Source organism: Hippopotamus amphibius, chromosome 14 (genome assembly GCF_030028045.1).
Source record: "Hippopotamus amphibius kiboko isolate mHipAmp2 chromosome 14, mHipAmp2.hap2, whole genome shotgun sequence".
In the NCBI taxonomy this organism is placed as follows: Eukaryota; Metazoa; Chordata; class Mammalia; order Artiodactyla; family Hippopotamidae; genus Hippopotamus; species Hippopotamus amphibius.
Window position 1 is genome coordinate 17,031,873 of NC_080199.1, and position 24,844 is coordinate 17,056,716.

General features: G+C 41.2%; 1 protein-coding gene across 1 annotated transcript in view; it reads left to right on the top strand.

Moving 5' to 3' along the window:
* LOC130835552 (ATP-binding cassette sub-family C member 4-like) overlaps window positions 1-24,844 on the top strand; it is a 169,376-nt gene that overhangs the window by 20,055 nt on the left and 124,477 nt on the right. The window contains 7 exon segments of the mRNA XM_057707190.1: window positions 702-791; window positions 1,870-2,033; window positions 3,208-3,333; window positions 4,537-4,786; window positions 13,851-13,952; window positions 17,366-17,455; window positions 23,356-23,547. Of these exon segments, the coding sequence (XP_057563173.1) occupies window positions 702-791; window positions 1,870-2,033; window positions 3,208-3,333; window positions 4,537-4,786; window positions 13,851-13,952; window positions 17,366-17,455; window positions 23,356-23,547 (1,014 nt within the window).

Here is a 24,844-nt window from a genome sequence, read left to right on the forward strand (position 1 = left end):
TGATGTGATGAGTAAATGAAAAGTTTTTATGAACTATGACATTTTGTTTGGATCTGTGGCTCCAGTTGGTGGTCTGTTGAAAGAGCTCATGGTGGTCTCTTCAGGTTCCTGAGATCTCTAGAGCATTTTTCATAACTTTTTACCAAATAAAGGGATTGTGCAACACAGGTTGTGTTTTTTTTGTAAAGTTAGCAGACTGGCATTAAGAACACAGTTTCCTCACAGGAACAGTGCTGTGAACATTATACTCATTCATTTCAGGATGAGGAGACCAAGACCAAAGTGTTTAAATGATGTTGTACATGGAATTAATGATCAATTCCAGATTTACAGTTCAAGTGTTCTAATTTCTTCTCTTCAGGTGGCCTCAACAATCTCATCTAATTGGGCTCAAATTTACTTTAGTTGGCTCCTAAGTCTAAACCTACATTCCTTTATACTTAGGGCATGTCCAAGTTTATTGAGAAACAGGGAGGGGTTTTTGCTTCTACCTCCTACTCCTCCCTTTGGTGTCCTTGTGGCCTTGGCTGTTGCCACATTGAGGAGTTGAAGAATAAACGTGAGTCCCTAGTACCCTGCTGTCAGGGGTCATCCTGATACCATGCAAGACCTTTTGAAAACATGCTCCATTTTGCTATGTTCTGAGAGTGACTTGGTATCACCATAGAAATCCAGTTTTCTATTTCTTTCTCTTATTTCAGGCACTTCGCCTGAGCAATGTGGCCATGGGCAAGACTACCACAGGCCAGATAGTCAACCTACTGTCCAACGATGTGAACAAGTTGGATCAGGTAAGCTGCCCCTGAGGGATCCTCTTCCATTTCCTGTCCTTCTTACTGGGTTTTGCTTATTGGGATGCCAGGTGCCAATGTTTGGCATCGGCCAGGATTCTGCTGAGAACATGACAAGGGTTTTTTTAATCCAATGCTTATTTCTTCTGTGTGCAGCTTAGATATAATTGTATGTGTCATCCTGTAGATGAAAGTTTTGTTTTTCTAAGGTTGCCTGCAACATACTCCAATAATAGATAGGCAGCAGTGTTCTTGCTAAGCTCGGTTAGTGTCCCTAAGGGTCCTCCTGCAGGGGCCCTTCTTGGCACGTCATGCTGGTGTTGCTGGCTGAACTGTCTTCCTCCACCTCTAGATGATGAAGACCTGGTGGGCAGGGATTGTTCTTTCCCCTGTGCCTTGTACAGTGCCTCCTGCATAGGAAGACTTCAATAAATAATGCCAAATGGGTGGTCCCTAGCCAGTCACAACCTACTCTCTGCTATCACACTGCACTCTTTTTTTACACTTACCTTATAAATCATACTATCCAGGATGTTAGGGCTATTGGTCAGATCCATATTTAACTAGACCACTTCTCTTTCAATTGTTCATCCATTAAACATGAAGTAAGGCCCCTACGCAGTTTCAGGGATGAATAAGAGTTAGTTTTTGCCCTGAAGAAGTCACAGATTTTCAGGGAGGTAAATATACAAATAATTACTGGAGAATGTGGTAGGTACCATAATATAGGCTTTCCTGGGATTCTGGGGAGCCCCAGGGCTGATGGGAGCTGAATTTGGGGGCAGAAAGTGCTTGGGAAAGCCCTGAGGTCATCTCTGGTGTAGATAAAATCAAGATCTTCCTTCAATGCTGCTGGTCTGCTTCTCCCTGGGCGTCCCTGAAGCTGGCCCTGTGCTGCCCCGGGACAGCGTCATCGGGGGTGGTTGCTTGGATTTCTGCTTCAGCAGGTGTAAAACCCACTGAGATCGTTTCTGTTTAGGTTCCTGTTGGTTCTTTCAGAGCAGATTGTTTCCATACTGTGTCCTTACTGGTTTTGTTTTTACACAGTCCTAAGAAGGCTTTGTCTTTTTCTTTTAAGGTAACGATGTTCTTGCACTTTCTGTGGGTGGGGCCACTGCAGGCTATCGCAGTGACCACCTTGCTCTGGATGGAAATAGGAATATCATGTCTTGCCGGGATGGCGGTTCTAGTTTTTATTCTGCTTTTGCAAAGCTGCATCGGGAAGTTGTTTTCATCACTCTGGTAAGAGAAACACTGGTTTAAAAAATAGGTGATATGTACTTGGTAACATCGATAGTCTGTTTGAAGCATTAATTTAAAAAACTACCTTCTTTGATCTCTTCTTTGTGTGTGTTGTAGACTCTTCAGGCTTAGCCAGCAGAGGCTCCAGACTTAAGCTGAGGGCTGGTTGTGAAGTGGGAAAGGTGACGGCATTCGCTCTTTCCTCACGGATAGCTTTTCAGGCACCATACCTGAATAAGTAGAGTGTCTTTAAGCAGAATTTACCTATGTCCAAGTTTTTTTTTAAAGATTATTAAATAGTAATAATCTTATAGGCCCATTTCTAGATGTATGTATTTTTGTTATGCTTGTGTTAGAGCCTTTTCAGGTATGTATATTCGCATCTTGTTTTTAATTCAGTGGTTCCATTAAGTTATAAGCACCCCAAGGACAAGGCTGATGTTAATTAACTATGTCTTTATAAAGCCCCACATTCCCAGCAGCGTATGTGATAGAAAAGTTGCTGGTGATGAAGAGCCTGATGGTGATGAGTTAGACCTGAAGCAGGTCCCAGAGGGTTGGAGGTGGGTCATGGTCCAGGTTGTCAGGTGATGGAGATGTTGTGCCGTTTGAAGCTCATTGAGTTCTTTTGCATGTATGTGAGCACCTCTATGTGTGGTGTATTTCTCTACTTGGAATTTACTTTCCTCTCTTTGTTGTAGGGAGATGTTCCTTGTCCTTCAAGACCCTGTTCCAATGTTATGGGGTCCCTGATGCTTTTCCTGCTCTCCTTTCCCAATGGAATTGACAGCCTCATCTTTTCTGCTCCCAGCATTTTATTCCTATTTTATTACAGCACAGCCACTCTCTTCCTGTTAAATGTGGTGCCTTTCTGCCTTCCCTGCCCAACTGTGACCTCCTTAAGCAGATGGTTTGTATCTTACTCATTTTACATGTTCTTTAGCCAATACTGCAGGTTTTCCAAGTTACTTCTTGATTTGGGCTGAATGAAGAAGTATAATTGAAGTCTTTTTCTCCTTTGTATTTTGAGTAGGACCTGCCTGTGTTGTCAGCATAAAAGAGCTATAAGGAATAATTTGATTCCTTGTCTTTGCCTGTGTCCACTGCTGCTGCTGCTATTACAGAAATCTGGGCTGTGGTCACTAAGGTTCATCTCTCATGTCTGTCCCCTTAGGAGGAAGACTGAAGCTTTCACAGACGACAGGATCAGGACTATGAGCGAAGTTATAACTGGCATCAGAACGATAAAAATGTATGCTTGGGAAAAGTCATTTGTAGATTTTATTACCAGGTTGAGAAAGTAAGTTTTTGTATACATCACACCATATTTTCATACTTTATTTTTTATTCTACTGAATGCTTTACAAGTCTTAACAAAATTTTCACAGTAAGGTGAACTTAAGTACTATCCACTCCATCTCCCCACATGTGGCAGTGGGGTTAAGTGGAATAATGGAGTTTATCATTTAACTTGCTTTTCCATTTACCATCTTTTTTTTTTTTCATTTACCATCTTCTTTAAGGAATATATATATATATATATATATATATATATATATATATATATATACTTCTTACTTATACAGAAATGAAATTCCAAGTATTTCTTAATACCCAAATCCCAAAAAGCAATGATTCTAAGATGTTAGTATTTAAGGCAATAACATTCAAACCAGAACTATAATTTGTGTTAATGTAGCACAAAGGGGAGATTATAGAGGTTGGTTGCACCTGTATTGGGCCAAACTTTATGAATCACTATTATTCATTCCAAACAGAGCCATGAAAATATTGTTCCTTTTTCTTTTGCTTTGTTTCATTTAAATATGTGATGAGTATTTATACTCCAGCACAGGGTACTTAGAATTCTCCAGTAGCACACTGTCACCTCTCACTTTGTACCTTTGTGGGCCCCTCCCTCTGCTGGGAAGACACTCCCATCTTCCTTCTTTTCTGGCCTCCGCCAGGCCTGACTGACTCCCACTCATCTTCTCAGGTTCCACGTGCGTGTGACTTGCTCTGACTCCACTGCTCCGAGTCACACGCCTCTGCTCTGTGCTCCGTGGGGGCTGTGCTGGCTCCTCTGTCTAATGTCTTGGTGTCTCACAATTTTGGGGTTGCTTAGTCTCTTCCCCCACAAGTTCATGAGCTCCTGGAGGGGACGGGCTATGACGTTCTGTCATCAGTGAGGAGCCCGGCACAGGACTTATGGTTATGAATGCTTGTTGAATGAATGTTCAAACCCAGTCTGATTGACCCAGAATGTTTAAAAGTGTGACATGAAGCCTCCTTTTAGTTGGAGAGTGAGGTGGTGATGCAGGGTGTGGTCCTTGTGTCGGGCAGACCCCCGGGTGTGCACTGTGTAGTGTCTGCATGACGTGAGGGATGGTTTATCTTAATCTGCACCCACTCCCTAGAAAGGGGCCACTCACACAGGGCACTGAATTCATGACTTGGATGTCGATGCTTCTTTTTAAAACCTATTTACTATTCTCTTTTCCAGGAAGGAAATTTCCACGATTCTGAGAAGTTCCTTCCTTAGAGGAGTGAGTTTGGCATCATTTTTCGCTGTAAGCAAAGTCATGGTTTTTGTCACCTTCATCACCAATGTGCTCCTGGACAACGTGATCACAGCCAGCCAAGTGTTTGTGGTGGTGACGCTGTACGAGGCTGTGCGGTTGACGGGCACCCTTTACTTCCCCATGGCCATCGAGAAGGTGTCAGAGGCAATCATCAGCATCCGAAGAATCAAGGTTTGGTGATGAATAACTTTTTTCACTTGTAGATGGATTTTCTATAAAATACCTCCTTTTATGTGGTGTCCCTGTGTTCCTGTTAGGTGAGGTTTAACTCTCTCAGTGCCAAAGCTGGCAGTCATTCCAAAATGTTGCAGGTACTCCCCTCTCTTCTTAGGTGGAGTGCATTACAGATATCATAAGATTACTGCTCATTTAGAGGCAGGAGTATAAATAACAGCAGCACAGGGGTCTTGATGTACCAGTGATGACTGCAGGGTGATTAAAATGTCTGTATGCAAAAGAAGCAAACAGATTGCGTCTCCTGTGTGAACTCAAATGACTAGGCACTGACTGTGTTGAGTCCTGGGATGAATAGGATTCCTCTCTGGGCTGCGAAGGAAAGAACTTGCTGAGAGGACCCTGCTCCTTGGGCAAGAAGAATGGCCTCAATTTCACTTAGTTCTCTGTGTTTAAAAATGAGTTCTTTCCTTCCTGCATGCTTTCTTGTTGATTTTTGATCTCTGCCTTTTGGTTCCTGCCCTTTTTTTACTTACTGTCTAAGCCTCTCTCTAGCTGGCCTCTTCCTCTCAAAGTTGTGATTCCCACTGTATCCACTGTCTCCTGTTTTTAACTAACTGTCCCTGAGTAGCCAGGGGCAGAATAATTTACATCACCAAGACAAGGGCCTGGCACACAGTAGGCACTCAAGTAGTTGTGTCTAAAATGAAGATAAATTGGCTCTGTGAGCCGGCCTGGGCATGAGCTTGAGTGTCTGGATTTTATAAAAAATCTAATTTGTTTTGTTCCTACTTCTCCACAGTGATGCAAGGCCAGTAATAGATATCTAGTGAAGTTAGATAGCTCTGGGTGTGATTATATTTTATTTTGGGGTCTTGTCATAAAAGCTGACCTTTTTATGATGACTTTTCTACATAAAAAGCTATTACCCATAAAATAGATCAGTCATATGGGGTCAGTTCTGGTCCGCTAAGTTTATCATTCTTTCTGACGGAGGCTTCTAACAACGTGGTTAAGGAATGGTCCATGCACTTGAATAGAATTTCTTTCTCATGGCTTTCACATCTTGAAAGAGGACAGTTAGGAATATCTTTGGATCGTAGTGATGTTCTCAGTGACACAGTAACCTGTCAAGATGGAGGCTTCACACGTGTGTTGTGCTGCTGTGGTTTTGTTACTGCTGCTGCCAGGGCTCGCTGTGTGGTCTAGATGCTCCTGAAACCTTCACGTGTCATCTCATTTAATCTTGATGTCAATTGAATGGGATAAGCATTAGTGTCCCCACTTCATAGATAAGGAAACAGCTTCCTGTAACAGGTGAAATAGCTCGTCCATCCTCATATAGTTCGAAAACAACAGAACTAAGATTCTGCCCAGAGCCTGATTTCTTAACCACTGTTACGGTAACTTCTGGCATGTAGAATATCTCCTTATGTTTAAGTTCCCTGTTTATTGCAGAATCAACATTTTAAACTCTTGTTTCCCAGCACACAACCCTCCACTCTGGCAGGAGAGGGGGGGCTTTTCTCTGTGACCTGCCACATTCATCCCCACTTTTGGGTCTTGCCTCACTCTCTTCGGCCCCCTGGGCTGCCTTCTCTTCTGTCCTTGATTTAAGCAAATGCTGCTGAGCCTCCAGCAGCCCCATGACCCTCTCCCAGCACTTTCATTCTCACTGATCTAGGGCTTCCATTTATAGAAGCAGCATTCTAAGCCCCTTGATAGCCCCTTGACTGTATCTGCTGGACACATCATGGGCATCAAGTAAATACTGGATTGACTGAAATAACAGTTACAGGAAATGGCTGGGACCCCACAGAGGCCCAGCGTGGCCCAAACTGCATTAGGAGCTGGAGAAATGCAGAGGTAGGGCGCAGATTGGAGTTAGGCGTTCCTGCAACATTAGGCCTTGGTATGTATTTCCAGGGGTGTCTCAATCTAGCACCGTCTCAATCCCAGAGTGGGATCTTATCCAGAGTGGGACTAGCTCTTAGTCTTTCCCTTGTTCTGTGCGTCCATTTGTGTATCTCAAACCAGCCCAACTGGGCTTGGTGGACCCGCTCTCTAAAGAGAGGGGCTGTCCCTGCACAGCCTCGTGTTCATGCAGACTCTGCTGGCCTCGCTCCTGGGCTGGGCTCTTGGGCCTTCTAGGTATTTAGAAACACCTCAGTCCACTTAGTATGACTGTCTTCCTGATCATCATGAAATAAAAGATTAAAATAATGAGGCTTTATGCTAAAATGCATTTCAAGTCTGAAGGTGGTCAGGAGACAGAATTCCCTCTTTGGAGCTGGTCAGTCTTTTCTCTCTTAAGGCCTTTGACTGGATGAAGCCCACCCACACTGTGGAGGATAATCTGCTTTACTCAAAGTCTGCTGATTTAAATGTTGGTCTCATCTAAAAAATACTTTCACTGTAGTAACTAGATGTGTTTGAGCAAGTGTCTGGCAACTGTGCTTTAGCCAAGTTGACATAAAATTAACCATGACACCCGCCTGAATCCCCGTCTCTTCCTTTGAGTTCCTGGATGTGACTGTGTCCTAAGCCATGTGTTTGTGGATTTCATTCCCTCCCTGAACTCCAGACTCATCTAAAGGGCAGGTACAGTGCCTTCTTCATCTTCATACTCCTCACAAATAGCAGGTGCAGCTGAAGGAACCATCCAGCTCCATCATGTCTGGGCTCCTGCAAATGCCTAACCATGAAGCCTGGTTTTAGTGGGAAAAGCGGTCACTCTGATTCTCTGGTAGATTACGTGATGCACCAAGGAGTATAGCACAAAAGGAGTCCTGCAGAGGTTTTCAAGGAATTGTGCTCAAATATTCGGGTAGGATTTTTTATTTCTTTTTCACCAAAATGCAACTGAATTGTGTCTGAGGTTTGAAATTCCTTCCCATGTGGATGTGTGCAGTGACATTAACATTATGACCTCGGGAGAACATTGAGTTTTCTGGGGCTGGCTTTGTCAGGCTGCTTTGTGTCCTGATGAAGGAAACACCTTTGATTAGGGCAGGAAACCTAAATTTTTCCTCCTGTACACAAAGTGTCTGGCAAGAAGGTGGTCTAGGAATTTAGAAATATGTTCAGCAGTAGTTGTTTTCAGTAAAAGCAGGACAAATGGCTAAGAATAAGAGTGCTGAGAAGATTGGTGTTAGCGTGCAAACTGCTTCCTGGTGGGTTGAAGTAATTGGTGAAATATTTTTTTTCTTTTAAATCTTAGACTCTCTATATAGTTTCTACAACCCTTTAAAAACTTTAGTTCTCTAGTTCATCAGAATCACCTGGAATGCTTATTAAAGCTAAATGATCACACCTTGCAGTTTCTGATTCACTAGATCTTGGCTGGGGCCAAAGTTACCTATATCTTTAGTAAGTGCCCCTGTGTACCTGAAAATAAGCCACATATGGGAAACGTTACCCTAGTTGCAGAAAAAAGCACATAAAGCCAAAATGTGCTTTAGAAATATAAAGGATGTCAGGATCACGTGAAAATTAAAATTAGTTGAGAGGAAAAACCTGTCTTGGTTTATGCTAGACATTTTGGGAGGCAAATTTGGAATTTATTCATCCATCCAATCACTTACTCTGCATAATAACTGAGGACCTACCTGAAGCCTGGCATGGGCTAGATGTGTGTGTACAATGGCAGGTAAGCAAACACAGAGAAGCCCTTCCTGCTTAGAATTTATGCTTCATCAAGTGGGGGATCAACAAAAAAGTAATGAAACTCACTGTGAATGTGCATTTGTGTGTCATTAGTTGTTGGAAGGAAAAGTGCAAGACATGAGGTGCAGAGATGCTGGTGTAATTTTGGAGGTCGTGCTTCCTGGGAAGGTTGAGAAAGTCACCTGGAGAATTACGTGTGTGGGGGTGGGGGAGGTGGGAGGCTGAGGCTTCACACTTTCATGGGGATCTTGATGTGAAAAGGGCTTTTAGTTAGTGGGGATCCATGTATTTTAGAATAAAAAATGTCTGAGGCTGCAGAGTAGAGAGTGCTGGAGGCCTGAGCAGGTACTGTACAGGACCCTACAGGTAACATTAAGGTTTTTTTTTGTTTTTGTTTTTTTTTTAACATTAAGGTTTTTAATGTCTCAGAGCTCACCCTGGCTGCAGCCTGGGGAAGGGGTCAGGGAGGTGGGGTGGGGACCCAGAACAGAGTCAGGGAGTCTTGTCAGGAGGCTAGTGCAGAACATAGTCCAGAGACAAGATGATGTGGTTTTATTTAGAGTGAAATAGAGAAACATGACCAGATCTGAGAGCCCCTCAGGACACATCTTGAGTTGGGTATGGGAGGAGTGGAGAGGTGGATCTCAGGCTGATTTGGGCTTGGGGGCTGCAAAATCACCTGGATTCATTGAAATATGGAATATTAGAATAGAACTAAATTTGGGGAGAAGAGCCTGAGAAGCTTTTGAAATACCTGGTATTTGTTATAAGACCCACTTCAACAACCAGCCACTGGCCTGATTCAACCTCCTTTCTTACTGTCTAACAGGTAATAGGCAAAGAATATAATCAACTAATCAGATGTTCACTTTTCTTCCTTTCTCTGCCTCTCATTTAGATGTGTTAACACCCAATTAGAAGGTGAGAAGGATAGCAGGAGTGGAAGAAAAGATCAGCAGAGTTTACTGATCAGGTAGTCAGAACTGGGCAATGTTTGACCATAGATGGGCTGGAGGTGTGGTAAGCACGTAGTTTAGCGCACAGTGTGGTGTTGAGCCCTGCTGCCCCACTGCCTCCTACAGCCTGGGACTCAGTAGACTGGATGGTGCATCTTCCAGGATTTCCACTCAGGTCATGTCTGGGAGCCCTAGGAAGGAAATCCACCACCTCTGCCCACCTTGGAGGGGGCAATGTTTTATACCCTCAGAGCAGACCTACATGTGGCTTCATAGTGTTGTGTCTTCTTATTTACCCATGTTTTTCAATTTCCTTTCTTCCATGTACAGAAAATGAGGATTTATTGTGATCTTATAGGCCTAAGCATCCCTTTTATTTTTCTCTTAGTAAGGAAAGAGGACAATGGTCTTGGTATTGAATGACTCCAACAGAATTACAAAAGATCTTGTCTTAACTTCAAAGCACTAAAAGTCTTCAGTGACTTTGCCATTCAGTAAAATGTGTCTTTGAAGTTGTATTGTTCACAAAGCTGCTTAGGATTTTGCCCACCAGCCACTCAGAAGTCAACCTTTTTGGCTCCAGTTTTGATGTAGGTACTTTCCTGCATGACCTGTTCTGGGTCTGCACTCCATAGCTCTAATAGCTGTTTAATTTCAGCTCCTTCATCAGTCTGAGTCCTGGAGAAACGTCCAGCCAGCACGTCTGGCACTTTTACAAGCTGGTCGTGCATTGAATGGAGTCTCATTTAACCCCTGGAAGACTGTGACGTCTTTCCCCCTCAGACCTATTATTTGTGGGAAATGCTCAACAGATTCACTTCCTCATTTAGGGCATAATTTTTCTTTTCTTTCTTTTGTTTTTCTTTGAACATAGGAAATTTCTGTTCTAATATGCACACCCTGAATATTGAGTATTTATATCCTGGTAACACATTTAAGCTTAAATTGGAATTTGATTCTGTCTAGACAAGATTTATCATATATATGTATAACTGTTACTGACCAGGGCGCCCTTGGACTTTTTAATCAATAGAAATTGATAAGAGGCTGGATAAGAAATTCAGGCAAGACTTTATTGAGGCTCATGACAGCACAAGGGAGCGAAAATAAGAGACGGTGCCCTTGCTCACCCTTCAAGAAAGGCAGGCTGGTTCCTTAAATGGGGTGAGAGTAAGGGTAGATCAGTGATTTGGGCCAGAGGGGTGGCTTAGGTGGTCTGCCCACCCCCGTGTAGGTGCTGTGTGCAGGGATCATACGCAGTATGCTGCTTTTCTCCTGGCATCTCAGAAATGGCAGTTGGCTTGTGGTCTTTTTGTATCTTACAGTTCATAATTGCCTCCACTGCACATGCGTGTGGTTACTTTTAGTCCCTTAGAGTTTCTTTGTATTCTGTTGCTCAAGGAGACATTTATCCAGGTACAAGCACTCCAATGAAGGGTCCCAGGTCCCATCCTATCTCATAACATTTTGCTTGTTGCTGTGTTAGCTCATGCTGTGTAAGGCTGTAGCCATGCAGTCAGTGGTTGGACTGATTGGAACCAGCCCTACAGTCTATTCCTTCCTTTAGCTGATGCCCACGATGGGCCAATTCCGTGCAAGGCTTGGCCTCAGTTGGAGGTGGGACTGTGTAAGTGCATGAATGACATAGTGTCTCCCCTCTATTTGACTTAACATCCCTATGGGGGATTCAGAGGTTGGGAGGGCAGTGCCAGCTGGGTACATCCTGACTGGTACCCAGGAGGATTAGCATTTAAGATGGACCAGAAGAATGGGTGGGAATAGTACTCAGGATATCCAGGCACAGGCCACTTGGGGAGTGTGGACTCAGGTGCTGATGGGTCCCTGGAGGGTGTTAAGCATAGTGGACATTCTCAGAGATGTTGTAAAGAGATCAGGAGGGAGTGGTGTTAGGGTAGGTTCGGTGGTGTTGGGAAGGGCTGGGAAAGGAACCAGCAAAAAAAAGTTGTATTAGTATTTGAAATGACCAGTAGTGAGTGAGATTCTGAAATTATGTTGTTTAAGAAGAAAAGAGAATTGGGAGAGAGATGAGCTGTGGCAGAACAGATGAGAGCTGGTACCTGGCTGACGATGGGAGAGGCCGTGTGGAGGGAGAACTCAGGCTGGGGTGGTTGAAAGCCTACAGAGGAGTCCTCAGAGCACTGTCCATCCATCCTGCCTCCTGCTGGACGTGGGCTTGGGGCGGGTAGGGGTAGCCGTGCCCAGTGTTAAGGTTCTTAGTGAGCCTGGATGAGAGAAGAAGGGAATAAGTGGATGGCATCTCCCGCCAGGTGGTCTTTGAGAGAAATAAAAGGATCTCGTCTTCCTTTTCCTGCACAGAAGCAGGTTTTCACGTTCAGTTGTTACCAGTTGTTCTTTTGAAGTAGAAGGTTGCAATCACATTTGTAGCTTTGGGGCATGATAGACGAGGTGTCAAGGACTTGAAGGGAGTTTATGATGTTTAGGGTAGTAGGTTACTATTTACGTGTTGTTCTCTTTCTCAAACGTCGTCATATGCTTGTTTCAGTTGCCCCCTGTGTTGGTGAGGATTCGGTTTACCTGTGTGTCCTAGAATTACCCATGTTAAAGCTGCGTACACAGGTCATTTGTTTTTCTCTTATTCAAGAATCCTTGCAAGGCCCTATATTGGTTTCCTGGGGCTGCCGTTACAAAGCACCACAAACCAGATGGCTTAAAACCACAAGAATTTATTGTTTCATAGTCCTTGAGGCTAGAAGTCTGAAATCATGGTGTCAGCAGGGTGAGGATCCCTCTGAATCCTACAAAGGAGAATCCTTCCTTACCTTTTCTAGCTTTGGGTGGTTGCAGGCAAACCTTGATGTTCCTTGGCTTATAACTGCCATCACTCCAGCCTCTGTGTCCATCATCACATGGCTTTTTTCTGGCTACATGTGTTGGAGTCAGGGCCCTCCCTCTTCCAATGTGATCTTAACTTAATTGATTACATCTGCAACAACCTTATTTCCAAATAAAGTCACCTTTTGAGGTAGCTGGGTTTAGGACTTCACCTTTTCTTTTCGAGGGATGCAATTCACCCCATAACAAGTTCTGTGGCTAGTATGATCTTCTGTGGTGTTAGGGAGCAGGACTCTTTCTTTCTTGTTACTCCACTGCATGTGGCTTTGACCAAGTTGTCAGCCTCCAAGGCCCAGGTAGAGGAAGGTCCTGGATATTGTCACTTTCTACTGACCTGGATTTAGTCACATGGCTGCACCTATCTGCACGGGATGCTGGAGAGAGAGGGCCTCTTTCCAGGTTGCCATGTGCCAGCTAAAAATCAGGGTTTTGTTACCACTGAAGAATGAGAGCAGGTTTTGAGGATAGCCAGCAGTCTCTGACACACATTCACAGTTCTTGGCGAGGGTGGGGTGGCGGTGATATCAGTTGTTTGACCAATGTCTGTGCCACTGTAGCTTTTCTCATTGAATTATGTCTAGCATTTGCAGGGCAAGAGGGAGTTTTCCTGTATGTGATTGTTAGCTTTGTAGTGGTTCACAGGTCTTTGTTTTATTCAGGTAAATTGCATCAATTAGCTGCTAAGTCGTGTGGAAAATAGCAAGAAGTGGAAGATGCAGCCATTCCTACTGTTGAAGAGAGAGGGCACTGACTAAGGAGAAGAAACAAGTGATTGTGAAAAGATGCTTGTAAAATATTTTTTAAGGCATAGAAACTTGAGTGTTTTCTTTGTAGAGTGATGACTTAAATGATAGTTAATGAGAAACAATGATCTGGATTTGACACACACGAGAAAAGCAGAGTGTACAGGGTTTTCATTCGGAGTCTCTGCCATAGGTCTTGTGTTCCCAGCCTGTCCTGTGCCCCTTGATTCCTGCAGGCCTGGGAGTGGCCTTGCTCCCTGTGTTCCTAGCAGTGTTGCATGGTGCTTGGCACCTGGTGGAATTCAGTAAATATTTATGGAATAATTTCTTACCAGCTCCCCTGTTTATTGTTAATAACACAAAAGTAAAACAAGAGAAATGTCCAGGTTCTAAATGTATTGGAATTTGAAGCCATATTTTCTCCTTAGGGAGGGACCGGTGTACTTGCTGAGAAAGTTACAAGTTTCCTCATGGCCAGGAACTCTTTATTTATCTATTACACACACACACACACACACACACACACAATATATATATGTGTATATATGCATATATATTAATATATTATTTTATATATGCTATATATATGCTATACTATGTTATATACTTATGTACTATATGCTATAATAATAGTATATTATAACTATACATTATTTAGTATGGTTCTCATGTGAACCAAGACATAATAAAATACAGTTATGCAATGATATGTAGGCTGTATAAAGTTTTTTATTGCAAATTCCAAGAAAGCAAAACAAAAATTATTTTTTTGGTGCTTTGTTCCTGCAGTTTAAACAACCTGTGTTTTTCCTTTTTCTGTAGAACTTTCTGTTACTTGATGAGATATCACAGTGCAACCCTCAGCTCCCATCAGATGGTAAAATGATTGTGCACATGCAAGATTTTACTGCTTTTTGGAAACAGGTAACAAATCCTCCATTTCAAGATTGTGACTGCTAAAAGACAACTGTGACATAGATTTATTGGAGACTTTTGAGATTTTAACCAGGGTGTAAAACGTGACTTGCCCATTTACTGAAAGTATGTTATAAAAATTCTCAAAATCAGGAATAAGGTTTGCAGTTAATGGAGATCAAGTGTAAAATCACTCTGAGACATTTGACATGTTCTTTATCTCATTTTAAAGAGAACTTTCAAAGAGAACCTTAAGCACATGTTGAACTTAAAGTACATAAATTCTAACATAAGTTAGAATTTACAGGATTAGACAGACACAATGCTGCAGTATAGAATGGGCTAAAAAATACAAATACATAACCAGTTGTTACAGACCAGAGGCTTTGGGGAATCAGTGTACATTTTTTGCCTTGATGTTCTCAGATCATCTTATTACATACTGAGTGAGGCTGTGATTTGTATCTTTGCTGTGGGGTAGGGTGGGGCTCCCCCATCCTAAGCTTCTGGGTGATTCTGGCTACTTTGGTGGCAGCAAGGGACAGGGAGGAGACAGCAGGTGGGCATAGTAAGCACCAGTGATTCCAAGTTGAAGGGCTGCACTGTGTGGCAAGCTGACTGGGAGAACGGGTGATTTTTCAACACTTGGTTTATTTTTTATGTTTGGGCAGATAGGAAAAGCAAGAGGGTCTGCTCTCAATAAGTTCTCAAAATTGCACACCTCATACACCCCCTTTACCGACAACTGAAATGCTCCCCTGCCGCCTTGTTCCATGGTCCTCTGTGCACATCCTCTTGTATCAGTGTGGACTAGTCAGGCAAACTGAACCCCCACTACAAGAGAGGGAGTTCCATGCAGGGAATTAGTTACACAGGAGATGAAAGAGCAAAAAGGGCAAAACAGTGTTGCTTGAGATAACCTAGAGATTAGCAAAGGCAGAAAGCTGCTCCCACCCCCAGGGCTGGAGGGACTCAGGTAGGTGGCGTCTCCACCAGAGGGTCCACTATCTGGAGCAGAGCCCAGGAGCCTGGCTACTGTCAGAATGGGGACCACAGAGCAAGTGTCCAGGCTGTGTAGACTCTTCCTGTCTTTTCATGCCTGTGACTCTGTTGTGCCACCTGCATCGTGTTCACCTACTTCTGACTCAGCATCTGCTGTCCCAGCAAAAAATAATAGTATGTTCCCAAATACATAAAACCACATCCCTGTACCTTTTGCACATGGAAACTCACACAAGGTGCCTTCCCTAACCTGATGGTATCTCCTACCTTAATACCATAGATTTAATTCTTGCTTGGTATTCACTTGAAGCATTTATGGAAAGCACCACTAAAATTCTATTATAAGAGCAGACTCTGTGTGAATGCTGATACATACCTTGAATGGCCCATTACCCAACTTCTTTTGTACCAAACGATGCAACATAGTAAAATGAGCTGTTTTGTTCTTCTTCCAAGAACTTCATAACATGTTCTCAGACTTCTGTGTAACTTGCATTGTATAATAGTACAGAACACCCTATTCTGCTGTCCTGGCCTTGCCCATGGAAGGCTGTGCCCCTTGCTGGGGTCATTAGTAATTAGGGGCTGCCAGATTAGGTCATGGGTGAGAGAGCCCTCAGGAGGGGGAGGGGAACAGACATTGGGGGTTTTGGAGAGAAGCTGAGTCTGAATGAAGGGAGTGCTGGGTGGGGAGGCAGGAAATAGATGTGAGCTCTGTAACCTGCTCCACTAGACAGCCAGGTGGGCAGGTGGGGGAAGATCTTGGGGACCCAGGTCTCATTCTTAACCATTTAATTTTAAAGCTGAATTTTTAAGCTTTAAAATAAAGTGGTCCTGTGGGAGCCTCCAGTTTCATGGGGCAGGGATTCCTAACTGTGTCTGGCACAGAGTGGGGGCTCAGCTGATGATTTGTGTTGAATCAACCTCCCCTGAGCCTGGATAGTCAGGAGACTGTCCTCAGTACCCATGGGCTGTTGAGTGCTGCCCCCTTCTGGTCACTCCAGAGCAGTGCCTGATCCTGAAGCCTGAACAGGGAGGGAGCTCAGTGTCTGACCCTGAGAAACTGAGGTATGGGGACAGGAAGCTGATGTTTGCATGTGATTCATTGTTTGGTTGTCATAACTGAGTGAAAAGTAGTAAAATAGGAACCCTAAATGTCATAAAAGAATAGAGGAGTGGAGAAGCTTAAAAAATGTTTTTCCATTTAATATTTTAAAAATATTAAAATCTAGCTTCTTATTGATTTGTAATTCCTATAAAATCTGGGGCTAGTTATTTTGATGAGTCAAAGTAATTGTTGTTGTTTTAGTAAGTGACTATTCCATAATCAGTTCAGTTATTTCCAGAGAAACTTTACATTTAAAAGATTTTCCAGACTTTTTATCCAGATCTAGTGCTTTTAATCTTTTAGACGTTTTACTAACCACGTGTAAGCACTCTTTTGTTTTGTTTTGTTTTGTTTTTAAACACTGGCAGTTTTTGAGAATATTCTTAACACTTAGTATCTGTAAAGACATACCCTGAAGTCTCTTTGCCTTAGAACTTAACAGATTGTGCAGTAATCCGACCTGTGATGGGCATGATGAGTACTTTGTCCTTCTCCCTTGAGTTGGATTGTACATGCAACAGCACACCTCATGTTTTGTTGTTGTTGTTGTTGCCCCTGTTTAGCCAGGACAGGAAATGCATGTAACACATATAAAATTGAGGCTTTATCACTCTGACCCACAATGTCATACTTAATTTCTTTAATCCCCATTTTTTTGTTGGTGTTGGTGTTAAATTAGAGCTGTGGTGAAATTAGAGCCTTGACTGCCATTTATAGGAGTTAATTTACCAAGAGTGACTTTATCATATAAAGTGCCCCCTTGCTTGCTGAGCTTTCCTGAGATTCATTCTTTATCAATTGAAAATGGAGAGATTAGAGGAGATTTCAAGTTATTTATTAGTAAAGGACCAGGCAAGCATGTGTTTCTGCTGCCACATTGTGGAGATTAATGAAATAAACAATTAATACTAAGGGTCATAATGAAAACTTATAAATGATTAAAAACCTCCCATACTGAATATTTTATTAATTATATTGTTTTAATAAGTTAGTGTGCATCATGAAGTTTGCATTTCAAGCAGGTGCTTTGTCACTTAAACTTCTAAAATTCTCTGGATATCTAGAGCTGTGTCTATTTGGAAATCTGGTAAAAGAGGGAGACTTCCTAAAGGCAACTAAAGCTGCTTCAAACCCTCGAAGAGATACAATTGGATGAAGAGGCCTCCAAGACATAGTAACTTAAAATAAGGAGAAAAACATAGTTATGTTTGCTTATCAATTATCTTGAATATTATGTTATTTTCTCCATTTTCTGAACCAATTCATGTTACTTTATTAAAATGGGCACATTTTTGTAAACTTTAATTTTTAGGCATCAGAAACCCCAACTCTACAAAGCCTTTCCTTTGCTGTCAGACCTGGGGAACTGTTAGCTGTGGTCGGGCCTGTGGGGGCAGGAAAGGTAAGTTATGATGGCTTTTGTCAGCTGGATGCAACGCCACAGCCCCTACTAAATTCTCAGAGTTGAGCCCAGAGCTGTGTGTAACACAGTTTGAATTGGGTGTTTCTAGAACAGCGTTTCTCTAAGTGTGTTCCATGGAACATTCATTTTGCAAGAAGTTTTCGTGGCCAAAAAAATCAGGATAAACGCACATTGTGTTTTCCTTCTTGGTGCTTCACGTTGCACTGTTGGGAACTGCTTGTCAGGAATTTGACATCTCAGTAAAGGAAATGATTTATGTGACAGCTGTTCAGGATGGACTGAGACAATGGAGACTTCTTTTTGTCACACTGGCCCCTCCAGGAAGTCTGGAGATTGTAAAGGCTCTTCTGGGAAGCTTTGAGCATTTCCTCACGTGACTTGACTTGGTCCCATCAGTGCACGTTTAGTGAGTGTGCAGCCACGTGCTGGAGCTAAAGACACAGACGTGAGCAAGACCCTGACGCCCCTGCCTCCAGAAGCAACCAGGGTCTGGGGTGAGACAGACACGCAGGCAGGTTATTTCAGCCCATTGTGGTGAGCGTGCTGATGGTGTGGACACAGACACGTCACATCTGTGTGTTGTAAGAGATTTGAAGGAAATGTGCACATGCACTTAATCTTGCATTCTGTACAACAAAATACAGAGACCTAAATGTGGGATGTGTACATGAGAGGGTGATGATTTCCTTTTCTTTTCTTTTAAAAAGAGTTTTATTGAGACATAATTGACATGCAATAAACTGCATATATTTAAAGTATACAAATTGATATTTTTTTCTTATTAGTAATGTATATATGGCAATCCCAGTCTCCCAATTCATCCCACCCCAAGCCCCCCAGCTTTCCTCCATTTGAGTCCATATGTTTGCTCTCTAAATCTGTGTCTCCATTTCTGTGTACCATTTTTGTAGATTCTGAATATATGCATTAATGTATGATATTTGATTTTCTTTCTCTGACTTACTTCACTCTGTATGACAGTCTCCAGGTCCATCCATGTCCCTACAAATGACCCAATTTTGTTCCTTTTTATGGCTGAGTTATATTCGATTGTATATATGTACCACATCTTCTTTATCCATTCGTCTGTCAGTGGACATTTAGGTTGCTTCCACAACCTGGCTATTGTAAACAGTGCTGCAATGAACATTGGTGTGCATGTGTCTTTTTTAATTATGGTTTTCTCTGGGTATATGCCCAGTAGTGGGATTGCTGGGTCATATGGTAATTCTATTTTTAGTTTTTTAAGGAACCTCCATACTGTTCTCCATAGTGGCTGAATCAATTTACATTCCCACCAACAGTGCAAGAGCATTCCCTTTTCTCCACACCCTCCCCAGCAATTATATTTTGTAGGTTTTCTGATGATATCCATTCTAACAGGTGGGAGGTGATACCTCATTGTAGTTTTGATTTGCATTTCTCTAATGATTAGTGATGTTGAGCAGTTTTTCATGTGCCTCTTGGCCATCTGTATGTCTTCTTTGGAGAAATGTCTATTTAGATCTTCTGCCCGTTTTTTGATTGGGTTGTTTCTTTTTTTGATATTGAGCTGGATGAACTGTCTATATATTTTGGAGATTAATCCTTTGTCTGTTGATTTGTTTGCAAATATTTCTCCCATTCTGAGGGTTGTCTTTTCATCTTGTTTATAGTTTCCTTTGCTGTGCAAAAGCTTTTAAATTTCACTAAGTCCCACTTGTTTATTTTTGTTTTTATTTGCATTACTCTAGGATGTAAGTCAAGAAAGATCTTGCTGTGATTTATGTCAAAGAGTGTTCTTCCTTTTTTTTCCTCTAAGAGATTTTTAGTGTCTGGCCTTACATTTAGGTCTTTAATCCATTTTGAGTTTGTTTTTGTGTATGGTGTTGGGGAGTGTTCTAATTTCATTCTTTTACCTGTAGCTGTCCAGTTTTCCCAGCACCACTTATTGAAGAGACTGTCTTTTCTCCATTGTATATCCTTGCCTCCTTTGTCATAGATCAGTTGACCACAAGTGCACAGGTTTATCTCTGGACTTTCTATCCTGTTCCATTGATCTATATTTATGTTTTTGTGTCAGTACCATATTGTCTTGATCTATAGCTTTGTACTATAGTCTGAAGTCTGGGAGTCTGATTCCTCCAGCTCCGTTTTGTTTTGTTTTGTTTTTCTCAATATTGCTTTGGCTACTTGGGGTCTTTTGTGTCTCCATAAAAATTTTAGGATTTTTTGTTCTAGTTCTGTAAAAAATGCCATTGGTAATTTGATAGGGATTGCACTGACTCTGTAGATTGCTTTGGGTGGTCTAGTCATTTTCACCATGTTGATTCTTCCAATCCAAGAACATGGTATATCTCTCCATCTTTTCGTGTCATCTTTGATTTCTTTCATCAGTGTCTTATAGTTTTCTGAGTACAAGTGTTTTACTTCCTTAGAGGGGTTTATTCCTAGGTATTTTATTCTTTTTGTTGCAATGGTGAATGGGATTGTTTCCTTAATTTCTCTTTCTGATCTTTCATTGTTAGTGTATAGGAATGCAAGAGATTTCTGTGTGTTAATTTGGATCCTGCAACTTTACCAAATTCATTGATTAGCTCTAGTAGTTTTCTGGTGGCATCTTTAGGATTTTTTATGTATAGTATCATGTCATCTGCAAACAGTGACAGTTTTACTTCTTTTCCAATTTGGATTCCTTTTATTTCTTTTTCTTCTCTGATTGTTGTGACAAGGACTTCCAAAATTATGTTGAATAGCAGTGACAAGAGTGAATATCCTTGTCTTGTTCCTGATTGTAGAGGGAATGCGTTCAGTTTTTCACCATTGAGAATGATGTTTGGAGTGGGTATGTTGTATATGGCCTTTATTGTGTTGAGGTAGTTTCCCTCCATGCCCACTTTCTGGAGAATTTTTATCATAAATGGGTGTTGAATTTTGTCAAAAGCTTTTTCTGCATCTATTGAGACAATCATGTGGTTTTTATCCTTAAATTTAATATGGTGTATCACATTGATTGATTTGCCTATATTAAAGAATCCTTGCATCCTTGGGATAAACCCCACTTGACCATGGTGTATGATCCTTTTAATGTGTTGTTGGATTCTGTTCACTAGTATTTTGTTGAGAATTTTTGCATCTATATTCATCAGTGATATTGGTCTGTAATTTTCTTTTTTTGTAGTATCTTTGTCTTGTTTTGGTATCAGAGTGATGGTGGCCTTGTAAAGTGAGTTTGGGATTGTTCCTTTCTCTGCAAACTTTTGGGAGAGTTTGAGAAGGATGGGTGTTAGCTCTTACCTGAATATTTGATAGAATTCACCTGTGAAGCTATCTTGTCCTGGAGTTTAGTTTGTTGGAAGATTTTTGATCACAGTTTCAGTTTTATTACTTGTGATTGGTCTGTTCATATTTTCTATTTCTCCCTAATTCAGTCTTGGAAAGTTATACCTTTCTAAGAATTTGTCTGTTTCTTTTAGGTTGTTCTTTTTATTGGCATGTAGTTGCTTGTAGTAGTCTCTTATGATGCTTTCTATTTCTGTAGTGTCATAGCTTCTCCTGTTTCATTTCTAATTTTATTGATTTGAGTCCTCTCCCTCTTTTTCTTGATGAGTCTTGCTAAAAATTTATCAATTTTGTTTATCTTCTCAAAGAACCAGCTTTTAGTTTTATTGATCTTTGCTATTGTTTTCTTTGTCTCTATTTCATTTATTTCTGCTCTGATCTTTATGATTTGTTTCTTCTACTAACTTTGAGATTTGTTTGTTCTTTATTCTCTAGTTTCTTTAGGTGTAAGGTTAGAGTGTTTATTTGGGATTTTTCTTGTTTCTTGAGGTAAGATTGTATTGCTATAAACCTCCCTCTTAGAACTGCTTTTGCTGGATCCCATAGGTTTTGGATTGTCATGTTTTGTCATTTGTGTCTAGGTATTTTTTAATTTCCTCTTTGATTTCTTCAGTGATCTCTTGGTTATTTAGTAGTACATTGTTTAACCTCCATGTGTTTGTGTTTTTTACAGGTTTTTTTTCCCCTGTAATTGATTTCTAATCTCATAGTGTTGTGGTCGGAAAAGATGCTTGATACAATTTCAGTTTTCTTAAATTTACCGAGGCTTGATTTGTGACCCAAGATGTGATCTATCCTGGAGAATGTTCCGCATGCACTTGAGAAGAAAATGTAATCTGCTGTTTTTGGATAGAATGTCCTATAAATATCAATTAAGTTGAGATGGTCTAATGTGTCATTTAAAGCTTGTGTTTCCTTGTTTATTTTCTGTTTGGATGATCTGTCCATTGGTGTAAGTGGGGTGTTAAAGTCCCCCACTATTATTGTGTTACTTTCAATTTCCTCTTTTATATTTGTTAGCATTTGCCTTATGTATTGAGGTGCTCCTATATTGGGTGCATATATATTCATAATTGTCATATCTTCTTCTTGGATTGATCCCTTAATCATTATGTAGTGTCCTTCCTTGTCTCTTGCAACATTCTTTATTTTAAAGTCTATTTTATCTGTTATGAGTATTGCTATTCCAGCTTTCTTTTGATTTCCATTTGCATGGAATATCTTTGTCCATCCCCTCACTGTCAGTCTGAATGTGTCCCTAGATCTGAAGTGGGTTTCTTGTAGACAGCATATATATGGGTCTTGTTTTTGAATCCATTCAGCCAGTCTGTGTCTTTTAGTTGGAACATTTAATTCATTTACATTCGAGATAATTATTGATATGTATGTTCCTGTTACCATTTTCTTAATTGTCATGGGTGTGTTTTTGTAGGTCCTTTTCTTCTCTTGTGTTTCCCACTTAAAGTTGCTTTAGTGTTTATTGTAGGGCTGATTTGGTGGTGTTGAATTCTCTTAGCTTTTACTTGTCTATAAACCTTTTGATTTCTCCATCGACTCTGAATGAGATCCTTGCTGGCTAGAGTATTCTTGGTTGTAGGTTCTTCCTTTCCATTGCTTTAAATATATCATGCCACTCCCTTCTGACTTGCAGCGTTTCTGCTGAGAAATCAGCTGTTAACCTGTTGGGGGTTCCCTTGTATGTTATTTGTTGTTCTTCCCTTGTTGGTTTTAATAATTTTTCTTTGCTGTTAATTTTTGTCAATTTGATTACTATGTGTATGATTTCCTTTATGATAGACTTTTGCTCTTCAGACACAACTCACTTCAGAGTTCTTTTAATAATAATCTTTGGATATATTCTTCACACATAGCTTTTTAAGAACAAGAATTTGTCAAGTAAAGGATACTCAGTTGCAGAAACAACTGCACTAAACATCAAATACATGAAATACACACTCTGATTGGCTGCTCTGCTACTTAAGGATGTTAAACATTCTTGATTAGTCTTTGCTGAGTGTAGCAATTCATTTGGGGTAAACTCTTGGGCACAGTAGATTGTTATACTATTTTATCAATATTCCTTATCAACCATTAGTTTACACTGACCAATAGTGTTATTTTGTTTGTTTGTTTAATTTTATTTATTTATTTATTTTTTTGGGGGGGGTACACCAAGTTCAATCATCTGTTTTTATACACATATCCCCGTATTCCCTCCCTTCCTTGACTGCCCCCCCCCTCGAGTCCCCCCCCCAACCTCCCCGCCCCAGTCCTCTAAGGCATCTTCCATCCTCGAGTTGGACTCCCTTTGTTATACAACAACTTCCTGCTGACTATCTGTTTTACAGTTGGTAGTATATATATGTCTGTGCTACTCCCTCACCAATAGGGTTATTTTTAATTTTTTTGGTCACAACTGCCAGGGCTGTACTTCATCCTGTTCTAAAGGAAAGGGTTCTATCCTTTATCAAGCGCCCAAAGTGGGGATGGCTGTGCTGCAGGGCGTGTCCCGTCCTGAGTGCTGCCTGTTCACATGTGTGTGTTACCATCTGTTTCAGTCGTCACTGTTAAGTGCTGTGCTGGGGGAGCTGCCCCCGAGCCAGGGGCTGGTCAGCGTGCACGGGAGGATTGCGTATGTTTCTCAGCAGCCCTGGGTGTTTTCAGGAACTGTGCGGAGTAATATTTTATTTGGGAAGAAATATGAAGAAGAACGATATGAAGAAGTAATAAAATCTTGTGCTTTGGAGGAGGTGAGTAATGACTTCTGAGTTGCATATACTCGAATTTCAAATAATGATAGGGTTGGTTTAAATTGTAAAGTTTGGTGAAAGTTTTTTTTTTTTTTTTAATTTGAAGCTTAATATTTTAAGCTGGTCTTCTGTGTAAATATATAGACATATATGCTACTGTTTTAATCCTGATGTGATAGCACTCACAGAATGCCTTTTCTGAGAGGGGTGGGGTTGTTTCATTTTGTGAAGTTTCATTCCCTTTTAGCTTCTTTTTTTGGGGGGGACAGTTACAAAAATTTGTGAAAACAGAGAGCACAGTGTGATGAGCCCTCCTGCACCCACCCCAGCTCCAACCAGGAGCAGCTGGAGGCAGGTCTTGCTGCGTCTCTACCCCCGCCCTCTGCCAGCCCCACCCCCACCCCAGATTATTCTGCAACAGATCCCAGACCTCAGATTAGTCCACCTGTAAACATTTCATTAGTTTTCTCTAAAAGGTAGGAAAGCCTTTGGGAGAAAAATCACATTATTATACCTGAAAAATAACCCAGATTCCTGAATATCATCAACCTTCTAGTCTGTGTTTACATGTTGTTAACCATCTCACTGAGAAATCTCGCTCACCATTGTCTGAATCAGACTCCATGTGATGTCTGCCCCCTGCTCTTGGTTGGTGCCTCCTCGGTCCCTTTCAGTCTGTAGGTTTCCCTCTCCTCTTCATTTTTGACTTGTAATTTATTATTTAAGGAAAGTTGAATGCTTTAAAATTTACTTTTAGTACTGCATCATTTCTCTGGGGGAGAGATTATTTTCAAAAATGGCATTGAGTTGCACAGAAAATGGCAAGATGAAACATTTAAAACTCTATGTTGGGATTTAAATAAAATTAGTGAATAAATGATGAAAATTGAACTTAACTGATAGAAGAATACAATTTGGCAAAAAGAAAGGAAAAAAAAGGTAAATACTGTTAAATACTGTGTTACTCTATTGGGTTATAAAAATCTGTGAATAATAACATTAAAGGGCACCTCCTGGGGTTTGTTCAGTGCAGTCCTGCCTGTCCTTTTATACTGTGAGGGAAAAGGCTGGGACAGACTTTCAAAGGTGTGGTGTTGAAGGCTCCAGACTGAGGAAATAGTAATTCTGCTTGAACAGTGGCTTGAACATCATAGGTTGTAACAGGTGAATAGCATTTTCGGATGATGTGGACAAAACAGAATTGCTTGCTTGTTTAATTGGCTTCTGTTTCTTTTTCCTAGGTTTTTGTTAATGGGAGATTGTGTGTTTGCAGAAACGATGTCAAGTTAGCAGGAAT